General features: G+C 36.8%; 1 protein-coding gene and 1 long non-coding RNA gene across 3 annotated transcripts in view; both read left to right on the forward strand.

Moving 5' to 3' along the window:
* The window catches only part of LOC139185197 (uncharacterized), a 29,353-nt gene extending 20,586 nt beyond the window's left edge, over window positions 1–8,767 (forward strand). The window contains exon 2 of the long non-coding RNA XR_011568733.1: window positions 2,342–8,767. This is a non-coding gene — a long non-coding RNA (uncharacterized lncRNA). The remainder of the gene's footprint in view (window positions 1–2,341) is intronic.
* PIAS1 (protein inhibitor of activated STAT 1) overlaps window positions 1–17,173 on the forward strand; it is a 128,078-nt gene that overhangs the window by 21,472 nt on the left and 89,433 nt on the right. For both annotated transcript variants that reach the window (XM_019968181.2, XM_070796967.1), the window contains exon 2: window positions 15,507–15,951. In XM_019968181.2, coding sequence (XP_019823740.1) covers window positions 15,507–15,951 — 445 coding nt within the window. The remainder of the gene's footprint in view (window positions 1–15,506; window positions 15,952–17,173) is intronic.

Raw genomic sequence — 17,173 nt, forward strand, 5'->3', positions numbered from 1 at the left:
TGCTTCCATGACTTGGGTATTGCAAACAGCATTGCAGTGAACTTTGGCATTTGTATCCCTTTGAACCATGTTTTTCTCTGGATATATGCCCAGGACTGTGATTGTTGGATCATATGGTAATTCTGTTTTTAGTTTCTGAGGAACCTCCATACTGTTTTCCATGATGGCTGCACCAACTTACATTCCCACCAACAGTGAGGAGAGTTTCCTTTTCTCCACGGCCTCTCTAGTATTTGTTATTTGTAGACTTTTTGATGATGTCCATTCAGCCATTCTGACTCATGTGAGGTGGTACCTCATGGTAGCTTTGATTTGCATTTCTCTAATAGTGATGTTGAATGTCTTTACATTTGCCTCGTGGTCATCTGTTGATCTTCCTATGTTTTGATTGGGTTGTTTTTAAAAAAAAAAAAAAAAAACCTTTTAAAATCACACCCACCCACACACACACCCACCCACCCACACCCACACCCCACACTCCCCCCGCTGGAATAAACCTGACCAAGGAGGTGAAAGACAAAATTTTATGATGAGACCTATAGAACATTAATAAAGGAAATTGAAGATGATTCAAAGAAATGGAATGATATCCCATGCTTTTGGACTAGAAGAATTAATATTGTTAAAATGCCTATACTGCCCAAAGCAACATGCAGATTTAACACAATCTCTTTCAGTTACCCATGACATTTTTCACAGAACTGGAACAAATAAGCCTAAATAGGGAACTGTAAAAGAACCAGAATTGTGGAAGCAATCCTGAGGAAAAAGAATAAACAGGAGGCATAACCCTTCCAGACTTCAGACAGTGCTACAGTAATCAAAATAGTGTGCTACTGGTACAAAAACAGACATATGGACCAGTGGAACAAGATAGAGAGCCCAGAAGTAAACTCACACACTTACGTTCAATTAATCTTCAACAAAGGAGGCAAGACTGTAAGATGGGGGGGAAAGGCAGTCTTTTCAGCAAGTGGTACTGGGAAAGTTGGACAGCTGCATTTAAATTAGTGAAGTTAGAACACACCCTCACACCACACAGAAAAATAAACTCAAAATGGCTTAAATACTTGAGTGTAAGATAAAACACTATAAAACTCCTAGAAGAGATGATAGGCAGAGCATTCTTTGACATAAATCATACCAATATTTTCTTTGGTCAGTCTCAAGGCAATAGAAATGAAAACAAAAATATACAAATGGGACCTAATCAAACATAAAGCCTTGCACAGCAAAGGAAGCCACAAACAAAACAAAAAGACAGCCTGTTGGAATGGGAGAAAATATTTGCAAGTGATATGACCAGCAAGGGCTTAATTTCCGAAATATACAGACAACTCTTAACAACCCAGTCAAAAAATGGGCATAAGACCTAAACAGACATTTCTCCAAAGAAGACATACAGATGGCCAAGAGGCATAGGAAAAGATGCTTGTCATTGCTAATTGTTGTTGTTAAGTCGTCTCCAACTCTTTTGTGACCCCAGTGGACTGTAGCTTGCCAGGCTACTCTGTTCATGGGATTTCTTAGGCAAGAATACTGAAGTGAGTTGCCATTTTCTTCTCCAGGGTATCTTCCTGACCCAAGGATCCAACCTGTGTCTCCTGCTTGGCAGGTAGATTCTTTACCACTGAGCCACAAGGGCAGCCCTGCCAGTTATTAGAGAGATGCAAATCAAAACTACCATGAGGTATACCACCTCACACTGGTCAGAATAGCCATCATTAAAAGGTCTACAAATAACAAATGCTGGAGAGGATGTGGAGAAAAGGGAACCCTTCTACACTGTTGGTGGGAATGTAAGTTGGTGCAGTATGAAGGTTCCTCAGAAAACTGAAAGTAGAATTACCATATGATCCAACAATTCCACACCTGTGCATGTATCTGGACAAAACTAATTCAGAAAGATACATGCACCCCTATGTTCATAGCTGCACTCTTCACAATAGCCAAGACATGGAAGCACCCTAAATGTCCATCGACAGATGAATGGATAAAGAAGATGTGGTTCATGCAAACAATGGAATACTGCTCAGCCATAAAAAAGAATGAAGTAATGCCATTTGTAGCCAAATGAAGGGATCTAGAGATTATTCTACTAAGTCAATCAGAGAAAGACAAATACTGTATGATTCTCACTTATATGTGGAATCTAAAATGTGACACAAATGAACCTATTAGGTTGGTGCAAAAGTAATTCCAGTTTTGCATTGTTGAACTTTGCCATTTGATACTGGAATATGTTCTTAATTGTGGTTATACATCATTTTAATGTGCATTTCTTGCTTTATGTATTTTGTTAATGAATTATTACTTGCTGTTTATTTTATTTGTATTTTAGACTATGGAAATGATGTTAGACAAAAAGCAAACTCTAGCGATTTTCTTGTTTGAGTTCAAAATGGGTCATAAAGCAGCAGAGAAAACCTGCAAGATCAAGAATGCATTTGGCCCAGAAACTGCGAATGAACTTACAGTGCAGTGGTGGCTCAAGAAGTTTTACAAAGGAGACTAGAGCCTTGAAAATGAGGAGCACCATGACTGGCCATCAGAAGGTGACAGTGACCAACTGAGAGGATCCTCAAAGCTAATCCTCTTACAACTAATGGGAGAAGTTGCCCAAGAACTCAGCATTGACTATTGTGTGGTCACTTGGCATTTGAAGCAAAATGGAAAGGTGTAAAGGCTCGGTACGTGAATGCCTCATTAGCTGACCACAAATCAAAAATTGTCATTTTGGAGTGTCATCTTCTCTTATACTGTGCAACAACAGTGAACCATTTCTTGATTGGATTGTGACATGTGACAAAAAGTGAATTTTATACAACAACCAGCACCAACCAACTCAGTGGTTGGACTCAGAGGAAGCTCCAAAGGACTTCCCAAAGCCAAATTTGCCCCCCAAAAAGATCATGGTCACTGGTGTTTCGCTGCTGGTCTGATCCACTACAGCTTTCTGAATCCCAGTGCAACCATGACATATGAGAAGAATGCTCAGCAGACTGATGAGATGCACTGAAAACTGCACGGCCTGCCGCCAGCACCGGTCAACAGGGAGGGCCCGGTTCTTCTCTGTGACAGCACCTGACTGCGCTTTGCACAGCCAGTGATTCACAAGTTGAAGTTTTGCCTCATCTGCCATGTTCACCCAACCTCTCACCAACTGCCTAACACTTCTTCAAGCATCTTGACAACTTTTTTGCAGGGAAAATGCTTTCACAACCAGCAGGATGCAGAAAATACTTTCCAAGTGTTCCTTGAATCCCGAAGCACAGATTTTTATGCTACAGGAAACAAATTTATTTCTTATTGGCAAAAATGTATTGATTGTAATGGTTCCTATTTTTCATTAATAAAGATATGTTTGAGGTTAATTATAATGATTTAAAATTCAGGGTTTGAAACCATAATTATTTTTGCACCAACTTAATAGAAAACGAACAAACTCACAGACATAGAGAACAGACTTGTGGGGGAAGTAGGGAAAGGAAGGGCTGGAATCAACACGTTGTAATATTAACAATTATTATATATGTATTTATATATATATATTATATATAAAACTTCGGTTACATTTCCCTGAAAAACATTGCTGTTTTAGGGGAACTTTGAGGGTTGAATACTAATTTATCGAACAGATTTTTAAAAGGCCTTTTCAGTGTTGTTTCTTCCAAGCTAGGCAATATGCCTAGCTAATTTCTTTTTCTTTTTTTTAATCATTTTAGACGTAGGATGCAGCTATAGGTATTGTTTCTTCTCTGTCAAAGAATCTGTTTTTGATCTTTGAATGGAAGATTACACCCTTGTAGATTTAGGAAGGAAAGAATTGAACTTGCACTGTAAAGAATATTATGGCTTTGACTACATGGAGAAATGTTCTGGAATTTGATTAGTTATGTGTTTAATGGTATTGAGTTTTTTTGTTTGTTTGATTATGATAAGCTCATAATATATGTATATATTTTATTTTCTAATAATAACAAAAGGTAAATTATTCTTTTAGCATAATTATAGTACATTTCTTTCTTTTGTTGGCTAGTTTTTTTGACCTTTGGACATATGAATTAAACTTTTTTCCTAATTTTGTGCTTAAAAAAATTACTTCTTCCCTGACAGTAAAATTGGCATTGGTTTGCCCCCCTCCCCCCACTTTTTAAATTTGTTTAATGTTCTGGATATGTAAATATGGATGCTGTTAGGTTTTTTTTTTTTACATCAGAGGCTTGTGAGTAGCTGATCTTCCTCCCTCCCTAAATTTCAGGAAGAGTGTGTAGTATGTTTTCGTGGTCTCACCTTAATGGAATTTCTCCAAAGAAAATGTGAGCATTTTCTTAAACTTGCTTTCACTATTATAGAAGCTTTGCATGTAAATATCATACTGATCTGTTCTGAAGATAATGATCTGTGTAAGGTTTGTAATACTTTAGCAATTTTGCTTTATTAGCAGTATTACCTTGCAGTAAAGGATGTTTCTGTTGTTTCTCTTAGCTATAACTTGTAGAATATCAGGTGAAAGTATTCTATTTATGTAGAAAATAAAGGGGTATTATCATTAATAGGTTTCTGATAGGATTTAAAAGAATACTTAGACAAGCTGTCACTGTAGGACTTGGGTTTTCCGTGTAACCTATTTTTTTCCCCAGTATTTCTTAGTAGTTTGTGAGCAGTCATTCCCAGGATTTTTAAGGACATTTGTATAATGCACCTCAGTGAGAAAAGGGAACCCTCTTACACTGTTGGTGGGAATGCAAACTAGTACAGCCACTATGGAGAACAGTGTGGAGATTCCTTTAAAAACTGGAAATAGAACTGCCTTATGACCCAGCAATCCCACTGCTGGACATACACACCGAGGAAACCAGAATTGAAAGAGACACGTGTACCCCAGTGTTCATCGCAGCACTGTTTACAATAGTCAAGACGTGGAAGCAGCCTAAATGTCCGTCAAGAAATGAATGGATAAAGATGTGGTATATATACACAATGAAATACTGTCCAACCATAAAAATGAAATAATGCCCATTTGTAACAACATGGATGGACCTAGATATTATCACACTATGTGCACTAAGTCAGGTGGGGAAAGACATGCTATTTGATATTACTTATATGTGGAATCTAAAATATGACACAAATAAATTTACAAAACGGAATCACCTCACAGATGTAACTTATGGTTACCAATGGGGAAAGGGAGTGAGGGGGATAAATTAGGAGTTGTGGATTAGCAGATACAAACTACTGTTTATAAAAGAGACAAGAAGATCCTACTGTGTAGCATAGGGGACTATAACTGATATCCTATAATAAACCATAATGGGATAGAAATTTTAAAAATAAAATTAAAAACAACATTTATGAGAATTCTCTGGTGATCCAGTGGATAGGACTCAGGGCTTTCATTGCAAGGGCCTGAGTCCAGTCCCTGCTTGGGGGACTAATTAAGATCCCACAAGATGTGTGACATCCCCCTCCCCAAAAGATGGATATCTTTTTTCTAAGCTTGTTTTTCTCTGAGAGCTATAAGTCAAGACTGGTATATAATAACCTGAATTGTTTTTCTTGTGCACCCTGGACAATGTTTATTGAATAATTACCTTAAAATTGGAGAATCCTGGGGAACATAATCATCTGTCTCCTAAGTAGTTGAACAGTCATATTTGTAATCTTTAACTTTGTTATCTGAAGGGGAATTTCTTATCATGTGCCATTGGCCTCTATAGCCTTGACCCTGTTACATCTCAAGTTTTAAGCGTGATCTGTATGACTATTTAAGAAGCAAAACTCTCAGATTTTGTCGGTGACACAAAACTGGGAAGAATATATTAGATGACAGAATCAAGAGGAATTAATTCATCATCACTATCATTTCCAGTGCATTTACTGGATCATCCACCATACTTAGCATAGGTCATGTGGAGCAAAGTGTCCTTGAAAATGTCAAAGTCTAGGGAGGACGTAGACTAGAAAATCAAGGAACCCTGTATGATAAGCGCTACAGTTGAGACTGCAGGGTGCAATTCGTAAACAGCATTTTGAAAGGCTGGAATGATAAACATGAAAAAAAGGAAGTTTAACAGTACTATATATAAAGTTCTATTTTTAAATAAAAAAAATTAGAAAATGAGGGGGTTTAACCTAGTAGCATTTCATGTGAAAACTATTGAATAAAGGTTTTAGTTAACCTCAATCTTAATATGAGTGACAATATGATGTGGATGTGACTCCCTGCCCCTGCTGAAAAAAAAGCGTAACATAAAACATCCTTCCATTTGCCTAAAGAAAATAATCCAGTCAGCCTAAAATGCCTTATTAGGTTGCACTGGTAGAAATAGCTGTGTTCATAATAAGATAGATAATACTAAGAATAGTCAGACTTTTATCTGGATTATATTACTCACTCTGAGTATGATGGATAGCAGAATGCTCATGAAATAAGGGACCAGGCTGGGAAGGGTCTCTACTAACAGAATGAAAATTTAAAACCATTGAGCATCAATTCACAGAACTTTTCAATAATGTGTGCTGCTTTAAGATTGTAAACTCATAGTTCACAATCTTAAGTGTTTCAGCAGAGGCTGGGAGACCATCAATTAAGGAGGTTACAAGTAGAACTTCATACATTAGATGAGTTGAACAAGAGGATTTCTAAAGTTCTATTTTAAACTAACAGCATAGTAAGTCAACTATATGTCAATAAAAATAAAGTTCTATTTTATGTTATGATCCTGTGATCCTACAGTTTTTAAAAACATCATTTCATGGACCTTGCTGTTGGTCCAGTGAGTGGTTAAGACTCTGGGCTTCCACTGTAGGGGTTGCAGGTTCAGTCCCTGGTTGGGGGAGGTCTTGTGCCATGCGTTACGGCCACACACAAAAAATCATTTCAGTTACTTACTTGTGTCTGTAATTGTCAGCACTCCACAGCATCGTGTGGGCTTTGTCACCTGACTTTCAAGTCTGAACTCCACTATTTGTAGCTCTGCGTTTGATCGAATAGGTTGTACCTGTGACCCTCACATAATTCTTTCTCTTGATACTTTCCCTCAAAGGTTTTTTACTAATCACTTTTCTGGGACCCAAATTGAAGGCAATGATTGAAAGATTTTGCTTAGTTACAGAATGCGTTTTTTCCCTCACTTATTGTTTCGTTAATATTTTTAAAATTAATTTAGTTTTTAAAATTTCTGGCTGCACTGTGCAGCATGTGGGACCATAGTTTCCTGACCAGGGATCAAACCCGTGCCCCTTGCAATTGGAAGCTTGGATTTTAACCACTGGACTGCCAGGGAAGTCCTGTTTTGTTAACATTTATCTCTTCTACTTTTTCCGCTTAACTTTCAGATAGAGTGCAATGGAATTCTCTAGGCCAGAATACTGGAGTGGGTAGGTAGCCTTTCCCTTCTCCAGGGGATCTTCCCAGTCCAAGGATTGAAGCCAGGTCTCCCGCATTGCAGGTAGATTCTTTACCAGCTAAGCCACAAGGGAAGCTCAAGAACACTGGAGTGGGTAGCCTGTCCCTTCTCCAGAGGATCTTCCCTACCCAGGAATCAAACTGGGGTCTCCTGTATTGCAGGCGGCTTCTTTACCAACCGAGCTATGAGGGAAGCCTTAATAGAGTTATAGTATTATAGAATTTTGAGGATTTGAGTAACCTTTGAGAAGCTCTAGTCAATCTCTCATTTTTTAAAATGAGAATATAGACCCTGGAAAATTGTGATTCAGTAAATTAGTGGCCAAGTCAGTACTAGAATCCAAATTCTACATATACTAGTACCATATTATGTTATATTTGTACTTAGCACATAGGACGTGTTGTTACTTTTGAGAACTGAATTAATATGATTATATGCCCCTGTCTCTGAAGAATAGCTTATCTCTTTGTGTTCATTGTTCCAGTATTCCCTCTTTCTACAACTCATTTAGGGCTCATTCATGAATCCAGAAAGTGTTTGTTACACAGCTATGTACAGAGCAACTTTTTACCTAAAGTTTTGTTTTTCCTACCTGTACATAAGAAGTTTAGCAATGTATTAGAATTTTAAACTCTTGATTTTTAAATTAAGCTAAACTTTTTTATTATGAAAGTAATACTTTATCCAAATTTTAAACTGTTTTGGTTTGAGTTTGTTATTTTTAGTATTCAAGTTATCATCCAGAAGGAGCTTTTAAAGGACATATCTATCGGTTTTGTGGTAGTACATAAATGGGAATGATGTTTAAATTATCAAAAATCAAAGCCATGGTATGCCCTTTCAACAGAATGTAAGATTTGTACTTTGCTTGAAGGAGAATGCAATCTTCATGTTTTGTCATTATATCGGAGCTAAATGCAAGCCATGTGATGGAAGATAGCAGAAGAGGAAAGATAGTCAGCTAGAGGAGTAGGCGCTGCAGGTCATTTTTCGGTCATCTTATATTGAGAAATCAATAAAAGATGAGAAATTGGGTGGAACAAGATTATGGAGAAGTATGTAACCAACCTAACTTGCTCCTTCAGTAGAAACTGTCTAACTAGGTTTTCCAGTTGAACTGGACATTGCTGACAAATTGCTAATCTAACAACTGTTTATTAACAATTTCAAATGGAAAGGATTAGAAATGATCCCAAAGTCAGTTCCACTGAAAGAAGAATCCAACTTTGAAAATAATGAATAAAATAAAATAAAATTAAAAAAAAAAAAAAAAGAGGAAGATGAAAAAGCTGGCTTAAAACCCAACATTAAAAGAACAAAGATCATGGCAAAAAAAAAAAAAGAAAAGAAAAGAATGAATAAAATATTTTTGGTGTACTGTACCATCTTTAATGTATGCACCGTATTTTCGATAATTTTTTTGTTGTTGATAGAAAGCAAAAGTATAAATGAAATACTAGGACATTGTTAAATGCCTCTTTTGTCTACCTTTAGAATTCATTTTGCTTTATGATTAGTTACAAATTGATACCAGATAAAGATTCGTAATACAGGGTCTGCTTCATGACATCCTTTAAAATACTGCAGTGGGAATGTGTGAACAAGGGTAATTAGGGGGTTCAAAAGGAAGTACCTAATTCTTATTCAGAAGTTAGTTATGACCTTTAATAACATAGGGTCATAGCTAATGAGAAAGTAACATTGGCACTTTATATTTAATCTCAAAAACACTCAGTCTACAATACTTGTTACTATTGCTTGATTATTTATCTTTCTCAGTGTATGGTCCTTCCTCTGTGGTTGAACTAGTGTTCTTATACAGGCACACAATCTATGTATATGTGTGTCTGTGTGTGTAAAATCTTAAATATTTGAGAAGAGATTAAGTTGAAATGTGTTCTTACTGGATGGTAAGGACCTCTTCTTCCTCCCTCCCCATTCCCTTACTGTGTTCGGAGAACACTGGAAGCCAACCTTATATCGCCAAACCAGGAGGTTGAGGGATTCCTTTCTGCCAAAATTGATCAGATAAAAGGAATCCTCATGATAGCCAAGTTTCCTGCCTGATCATCCTGGAGTGAAGTACCCTGGTCTGGTCACTCACACAGTTCATCTCATCATCTTTGTCATCTTAGATAACGAGGCTTCCTGGGTGGCTCAGTAGTAAAGAATCTGCCTGCGATGCAGAAGACGCTGGAGACGCTGCAGGAGACGCTGCGAGTTTGATCCCTGGGTTGGGAAGATCCCCTGGAGGAGGGCATGGCAACTCACTCCAATATTCTTTTCTTGGAGAATCCCATTTACAGAGGAGCCTGGTGGGCTACAGTCCATAGGGTCGCACAGAGTGGGACACGACTAAAGTGACTGAGCACGCACTTATTATTAGATATATATAAATGTACAGCTAGAGATTTCCTCCTGCTCAAGGAGAACATCAAGCCTGAGAGGCAGAGACCAGAGAAAACAGTAAGAAAGAACTCAAATTATAGAGACAATGCAGGCAGCTGAAGAAAACCACAATGTCAAACACCCAATTTATTTATATCCTCAAGAGAAAGGAAGATAATAAATTCATGTAAAATAAGAACAAGATGTAGAAGGAAAAGAAATGTGCAGCAAACAGAAAAGAACTCATAGAAATTAAAATTTTAAAAGAAGAGTTAGAAGATAAAGTTTAGGAAATCTCCCAGAAAATACAGCTAAAGACAAGAGATGTAAATGCAAGAGGAAAAAGAAAAAGAGCAAAAGAGAATTAGACAGTTTAGGAAGGTCATAATCTAAATAATGACATGAAAGAGAACGAAGTCAAAGGAAGGTTACTGTAAGAAATCTTCCCAGGATTGAAGGACACACATACATCGCTAAATGTAAAAATTTAGCCATGGTCAGTTCATACAATTAAAAACAAAACCATGAGAAACTTCTGTGAGGGATATATAGATGACTGTGAAAGATTGCCCATCAGAAAGATTTCAGGCTTCTTAACAGAAGATGATGAGGAAAGCCTTACAAAATTCTGACAGAACACACGTTCTTGTCTGGAATTCGGTACTGAGCCGAGCTCACTTCTTAAGTATGAGTAAATGAAGATATTTTTAGACAATACAAGGAATTTTTAAAAAGTGTGCTTCCCATGCCCTCTTTGCAGGAAGCTACTGGAGGAACTACCCCAACTAAAAAGAGAAAATCCAGAAAGGAAGAAGTGAGAACAAGGAAACGAGGTCCAACACGAGTGACAAGGGAATTCCCAGGATAAGTTAGAGGGAAATTCCATCAGCACAGTTTTTTGCCACACCAAGAGAGCAAGCAGTTCCAGTTGGAACCTAATGGAGGGTTTTAGGAAGTACATTTTGAAGAAGGAAATTAAAACAGAGATTTACCTGATACAGTTGAATATGTTGAGAGGAAAGTTGCACTTTAGCAGTTTGCAGATGAATTAACTATTACTTCATAGAAAACTAAGCAAATACAAAAATGGTACAGTTATTAACTAGAAGTAAGGTCAGAGCATATTCAAAAACAGACATTACTTTGCCAACAAAGGTCTGTCTAGTCAAGGCTATGGTTTTTCCTGTGGTCATGTATGGATGTGAGAGTTGGACTGTGAAGAAGGCTGAGCGCCGAAGAATTGATGCTTTTGAACTGTGGTGTTGGAGAAGACTCTTGAGAGTCCCTTGGACTGCAAGGAGATCCAACCAGTCCATTCTGAAGGAGATCAGCCCTGGGATTTCTTTAGAAGGAATGATGCTAAAGCTGAAACTCCAGTACTTGGCCACCTCATGAGAAGAGTTGACTCATTGGAAAAAACTCTGATGCTGGGAGGGATTGGGGGCAGGAGGAGAAGGGGATAGAGGATGAGATGGCTGGATGGCATCACTGACTCGATGGACGTGAGTCTGAGTGAACTCCGGGAGTTGGTGATGGACAGGGAGGCCTGGCGTGCTGCGATTCATGGGGTCACAAAGAGTCGGACACGACTGAGCGACTGAACTGAACTGAAGGTCATACAAAAAATAAACAGTAATCATGTACTTTTGGCTCATCTGTGAATATTATTTACAGCCATAGTAATAATGTAAACACCAGCAATTGGTTCAACCAAAAATGATGATGGAGAGGTGGAGGTGGGGACTTCCCTGGTGGTCCAGAGGTTAAGACTCTGCGCTCCCAGTGCAGGGGGCCGGAATTCCATCCCTGGTCAGGGAGCTAGATCCCACATGCCACAACTAAGAGTTTGTATTCTGCAACTAAAGATCTTGCATGCGGCAAGTTAAAAAAAAAAAGGCAAAAAAGATCTTGCATGCCGCAACTAAGACCGAGAAGAGCCAAATAAATATTTTTAAAAAGAAAGATGGAGGTAGAGGAGATATAACAGATCTAAATCGTTATCTTTTAATAGGAAACAATTTTTAAATTTAAAATATTAGTTATTTTAAATAACTCTAAAAGACCTACTATATAGTAGAAATGGAGGGGAAATGCCAGAAGAAACAGCTAAAAAGACTTGAAAATGGTTGCCTTAAGGATATGAAAAATGGGGGCAGGGCAAGGGACATGTTTTCCTTCTAAAATTTTGACTTTTAAAACTGTATGCATTTCTATCTGATTAAAAAGATTCATTTTAGAAAGATCTCCTTTACAGAATGCTTTCTATACAGAATATATACATTTCTCAGACATTCTAAATTCCTCAGGATTCTGAAAACTATCATTTGGGCATGTAGAGTCAGCACAGTGCTATCCGAGAAGGCAGTGATTTCTAGTAGTAGCAGTGGTTGATGTTATCTTTAGTTATAAATGTTCATTTTGTTATAGTGTTAACAAATGGAGATTTTAAACACATGGAAGATTAAAATACACTGCATTTCAACATTTCAGATGTGTTTAGTTTACCTCTCTTGTCAGCACTTTGCACTGTGAATTGACTGTTCCATGCTTCTCTGAAGTTTTTGGTTTGAGTAATAGATAACTTCAGATATTTGTGTTTCCCACCCTCTTTCACTTGATTTTTTAAATACTGCATGCTTATTACAGACCTTAAGATTATGCAGAAGCTGCTCCAGTAATAGCAATAGATAGAGCCTCATGTTTCACTATATCTGATTATAAGGTGCAGTGGTTAATTTGAATCCAGAAGTTTTCTTTTATCTTAACCACCAATTATTTTAAGGCTAAAATATTGAAGCTTGAAGTTGAGATTGAATATTAAATAAATTGATCTTTTTTCCTAACTAAAAGGCATGTGGTTTGTTTTCTCTAAAAGACAATAACGTAGTATGAAAGTACGTTTGGCGTAGAAGTAGTTGTGTAACATTCAACAAATTTCTTAACCTTTCTAGGGCTCAGTTTTTCCATGTGTAAAATGAGGACAGTAATTATGATTAATTATGCATCCTGTGATAACAAAACCAAAAATTATACCTATGTCATTAACTTTTTTCTTTTGATGATCAATCAGAAGATTTAATTTTATGTGAGTTGTCCATGTACTCTTCCATAGAAATAGAGCAGTAATCCATCTGTGCTGCATTTAAATCGTTACATCCATAAAGAGTTAGGACAAATGCTGCATTTAAATCCTTACATCCATAGAGTTAGGACAAAAGAATTTTATGGTAACCCATGAATGTTGATTTTTGTTTGTGTTTGACTTGGGAGAATGGAATGGAATTGAAATAGAAGGACACTGTGTTTTGAAAACTCTATTGTGTTTTCTCTGCAAAATGAAATATATTTGACCAATGTCAAATTTATTTTTAACCTATAATCTTTGAAGCATAATTCATGTTATTCTCTTAAGAGCAGAAGCTTACTTACTAATACAGTGCTTTTCTGTTGAAATCTCTGTTCCTTTTAAAATAAGTAATAAATCTTTAAAATTATTTTATACTCTTAGGATAGGTTGAATAGTAGGGAGAAATTGACATTATAGTAATTATTTAACCTCTGATAGCAATCTAAAGAAAGATATATTTATAGGATTTGGGGTAAAATTTGTTTTTAAGGTCTACATTATATCTTTGTATGAACATGAGAACTTGAGAGTTCGTTTGGAGTTATATTTTAATTGTATGTATAACTTATCCCTGTAGAATCCATCCCCACCCTTTCTTTTAGTATGACTTTCTAATTTTGTTCATCATTCACTGTCAAGGCATTATTGTTGGGCCTTAGTGTTAGACGCTGAAGGTAACATGACCTTGTACCACAGAGGCCCTCAGTCTGATCATGGAATTGTTTGTATAAAAATAAAATTGTAGTACAGCAAAATAAGTGCCAAAATAAAGATATGAAAAATGACCAGTGAGAGTAGTGAAAAGGGAATCATTTAGTTCTGCCAGGCCTAAAAGGCAAGGATGACAAAAGCTGAGCTTGGAGGAGACCAGGCCGGAGAAGGTGGGGGAAGGGCTCAGAGTTTTTTTGATTAACCACCTGTATTGCATATAAAGCTCTTTATACACTTGTTTTTCTGTTTTTCTTAATTGTTGTGTAATATGTAGGTAACTTCTAGATGATTGGCTTGAAATGGATGTCATTTCAGGGAGTGGTCATAAATGAGGAAAGCCAGTTCAGCTTTCGTGTTACTGGTATTTGGGATGAGGCCTCCCTGATGGCTCAGTGGTAAGGAATCCGCCTGAGAATGCAGGAGACACAGACATGGGTTCAATCCCTGGGTTGGAAAGGTCTCCTAGAGGAGGAAATGGCAACCCACTCCAGTATTCTTACCTGGACAATCCCATGGACAGAGGAGCCTGGTGGGCTACAGCCCATGGGGTTGCAGAGTCAGATGCGACTGAGCACACGTGCATGAGTGTACAAAACAGGTGGGAAAATAGAGAGCAGATGGTGAGCTTACATGTGTCTTTCATCCTGACACCTTCTGTCAGTGGTGGTAAAGTCAGGATTCTGCTGTTAATAGCTGTTACGATCTTGGGTCATATTTCCTTTTGGGTTTCATTTTCCTCAACTTTAAAATGAGAGAATTGGTATACATTGATATTTCCTGTTGGTGGTCTCTTAGTATTAAAAGTTGGGGGAAAAGGAGAAAGAAATTTGGGAACAGAGAGTTAAACAAAGTTAGATTTCTTTACTACAGGCTATGGATTTTGACATGTGGATTAAATTCCTGGACTTTTTAGCTGCACGTGTGGGATCTTAGTTTCCACATGAGGGATTGAACCCAGGCCCTCAGCAGTAAAAGCAGAATCCTAATCCCTGGACTGACCGTGAAGTCCCAATTTCTGGACGCTTTAGCCTAGCTTTGCCAATAGAGTCAATAGTATATTTCCAGTTTCATCCTAATGGTTTAATGAAAGATCATGGTATTTAAAATTACATGTATCTGTAATTTTACATGTAAAATTACATGTATCTGGGTTTGAATCCTGGTTGATATTTATTAGAGTAGCAAGTGGCCTTAGGTAAGTTACTCAACCTTTCTTAACTAGTTTCTTCACATGTAAAGCAGGAAGGGTAACACCTTGTGGTGGTGTAAAGATTTAAGGACAAACCGTATGAAAATACCATATGTATCTGGTATATAATGGGTCAAAAAAGGTATAGTTTAAGCCCTGTAAATCCCCAAATTAGTATAGAATACAATATTGTCTGTAATGTTACAATATTTGTATCATGCTTTCATCTGGTGCTTGAGGTGGACTATTTATGTATTTCACATGTATGTATATAATTTTCCCCAAGAAAACAGATGTTCTTGAGGGCTCATTATCTTGCCATCCACATAGCACTCAGTACTCTCTGGGAGACTTAGTAAGTGCTTGGTAAAGACCTGACGTTTTCACTATAACAATAAAATGAGGTGAGATGTGGTTCTACCTCACGTCTGCTTTATTTTACTGTTTTCATAACCCTATATAGAAGTTCGTGGGTTTATGAACATTAATTTTAAATTTCTTTGTTTACTTACTCTAAATGGTTAGATTTTTAAGTTTGAAATAACTAGAATTGACTGGAACAGAACTGGCTTTTGTAAACAAAACATAAGGATAAAATGTTATAATAAAGTATCATTTAATGTTGTAGATTATGTTATTGGATTACTAATGTTTCCCATTTTGTTTTGTCTCTAAGCAAATGGTTATGAGCCTTAGAGTTTCTGAACTCCAAGTACTGTTGGGCTACGCTGGGAGAAACAAGCACGGACGCAAACACGAACTGCTCACAAAAGCCCTGCATTTGCTCAAGGCTGGCTGCAGTCCCGCTGTGCAAATGAAAATTAAAGAACTCTATAGGCGGAGGTTCCCCCAGAAAATCATGACGCCTGCGGACTTGTCCATCCCCAACGTACATTCAAGTCCTATGCCAGCAACTTTGTCTCCATCTACCATTCCACAACTCACTTATGATGGTCACCCTGCATCATCACCGTTACTCCCTGTTTCTCTTCTGGGACCTAAACATGAACTGGAACTCCCACATCTTACATCAGCTCTTCACCCAGTCCATCCGGATATAAAACTTCAAAAATTACCATTTTATGATTTACTGGATGAACTGATAAAACCCACCAGTCTAGGTAAGATTATTCTATAATGGTTATTTGGTTACTATTGGAGGATACATTTTCACTTTTGAGTTTGAATGTAATCCAGATTATCATTCATAATGAATTTTATATTTGGTAGTAGCATCCAGATGGTAATAAGAATCTCAGTTTTAGACAAAATCAAATATATATATAGGCTGTCTTTTAGACAGGAAAAAAATATATTCAGGTCTTCAGTGATGGGTGCTGATAACGTGAATGGTAAAAACTTTCCAAAAATATAAATGTTTTTAAAAGTATAATATTTTAGATTGTTGATTAATATTTTATAGTAACCTTTACAAAATCAAAACCCAGTAATTACTGTCAGTCTCTGAATTGTTTTTAATTTTTAAGGGTTGATGACATCTAAAATGACTTGATATTTTTGATTATTTAAATGAGGAAATGGTTTAAATTATTATAGAAGGAGATGTGAGTTTTGATGTGCAGTATTTCAATTTCAGTTGACTTTTTCAAGTGAATATGTGTGTCTTACAGGTACACACATGATCATGGTTATATAACACTAATACACACTTGGAATTTCATGTACTATGTTTTCCCATTGTTTGGTCAGTGTCTAATATATTAATAGAATTCGATGTATTAATCAACTACAAGTTTTAATTGCTGTATGCTCCCTTACTTTATTTAAGGTAGAAGAAAACTGACCCTGTTGGGATCTCTGATACGTTCAGTGTAATACATTTAAAATATCAGGCTTCCAGATGCTGGTTTGTTGTTAAAAATCAGTGATTGCCAAACTGTGGCTGGAAAGGCAAATCCTGCCTGCAGCCTGTTTTGGTGGATCTGAGCTAAGAACTTTTTTTATTTTGATATTCCTAAAGGGTTGTAAAGTAAAAACAAAGACGAAGAAGAATATGCACCAGAGACCATGCATGTCTGCAAAACCTTAAAATATTTACTGTCTGGCTTTTACAGAAAAAATTTGTCAATCCCTGTTACAAATCAGTAAACATTTCAGTTTGGGGGATTGGTGAGTGTTGAATTTTGAGAACATTTACAGAAATTCTTGAACTAGGAAATGTTTGTTTTAAATTATTTAGCAGAATACATGAAAAAATTGATTATAGGAGTCATTTTCAAACAACATGAATTTTATCACATTTGTAAAATAGCCATTAATAAGGAAACACTTGTTGAGAACCTGCTGTAAACTTCTAAAACTTATACACGCTCATTATAAAAA

The sequence above is a fragment of the Bos indicus genome, chromosome 10 (assembly GCF_029378745.1).
Source record: "Bos indicus isolate NIAB-ARS_2022 breed Sahiwal x Tharparkar chromosome 10, NIAB-ARS_B.indTharparkar_mat_pri_1.0, whole genome shotgun sequence".
Classification (NCBI taxonomy): domain Eukaryota; kingdom Metazoa; phylum Chordata; class Mammalia; order Artiodactyla; family Bovidae; genus Bos; species Bos indicus.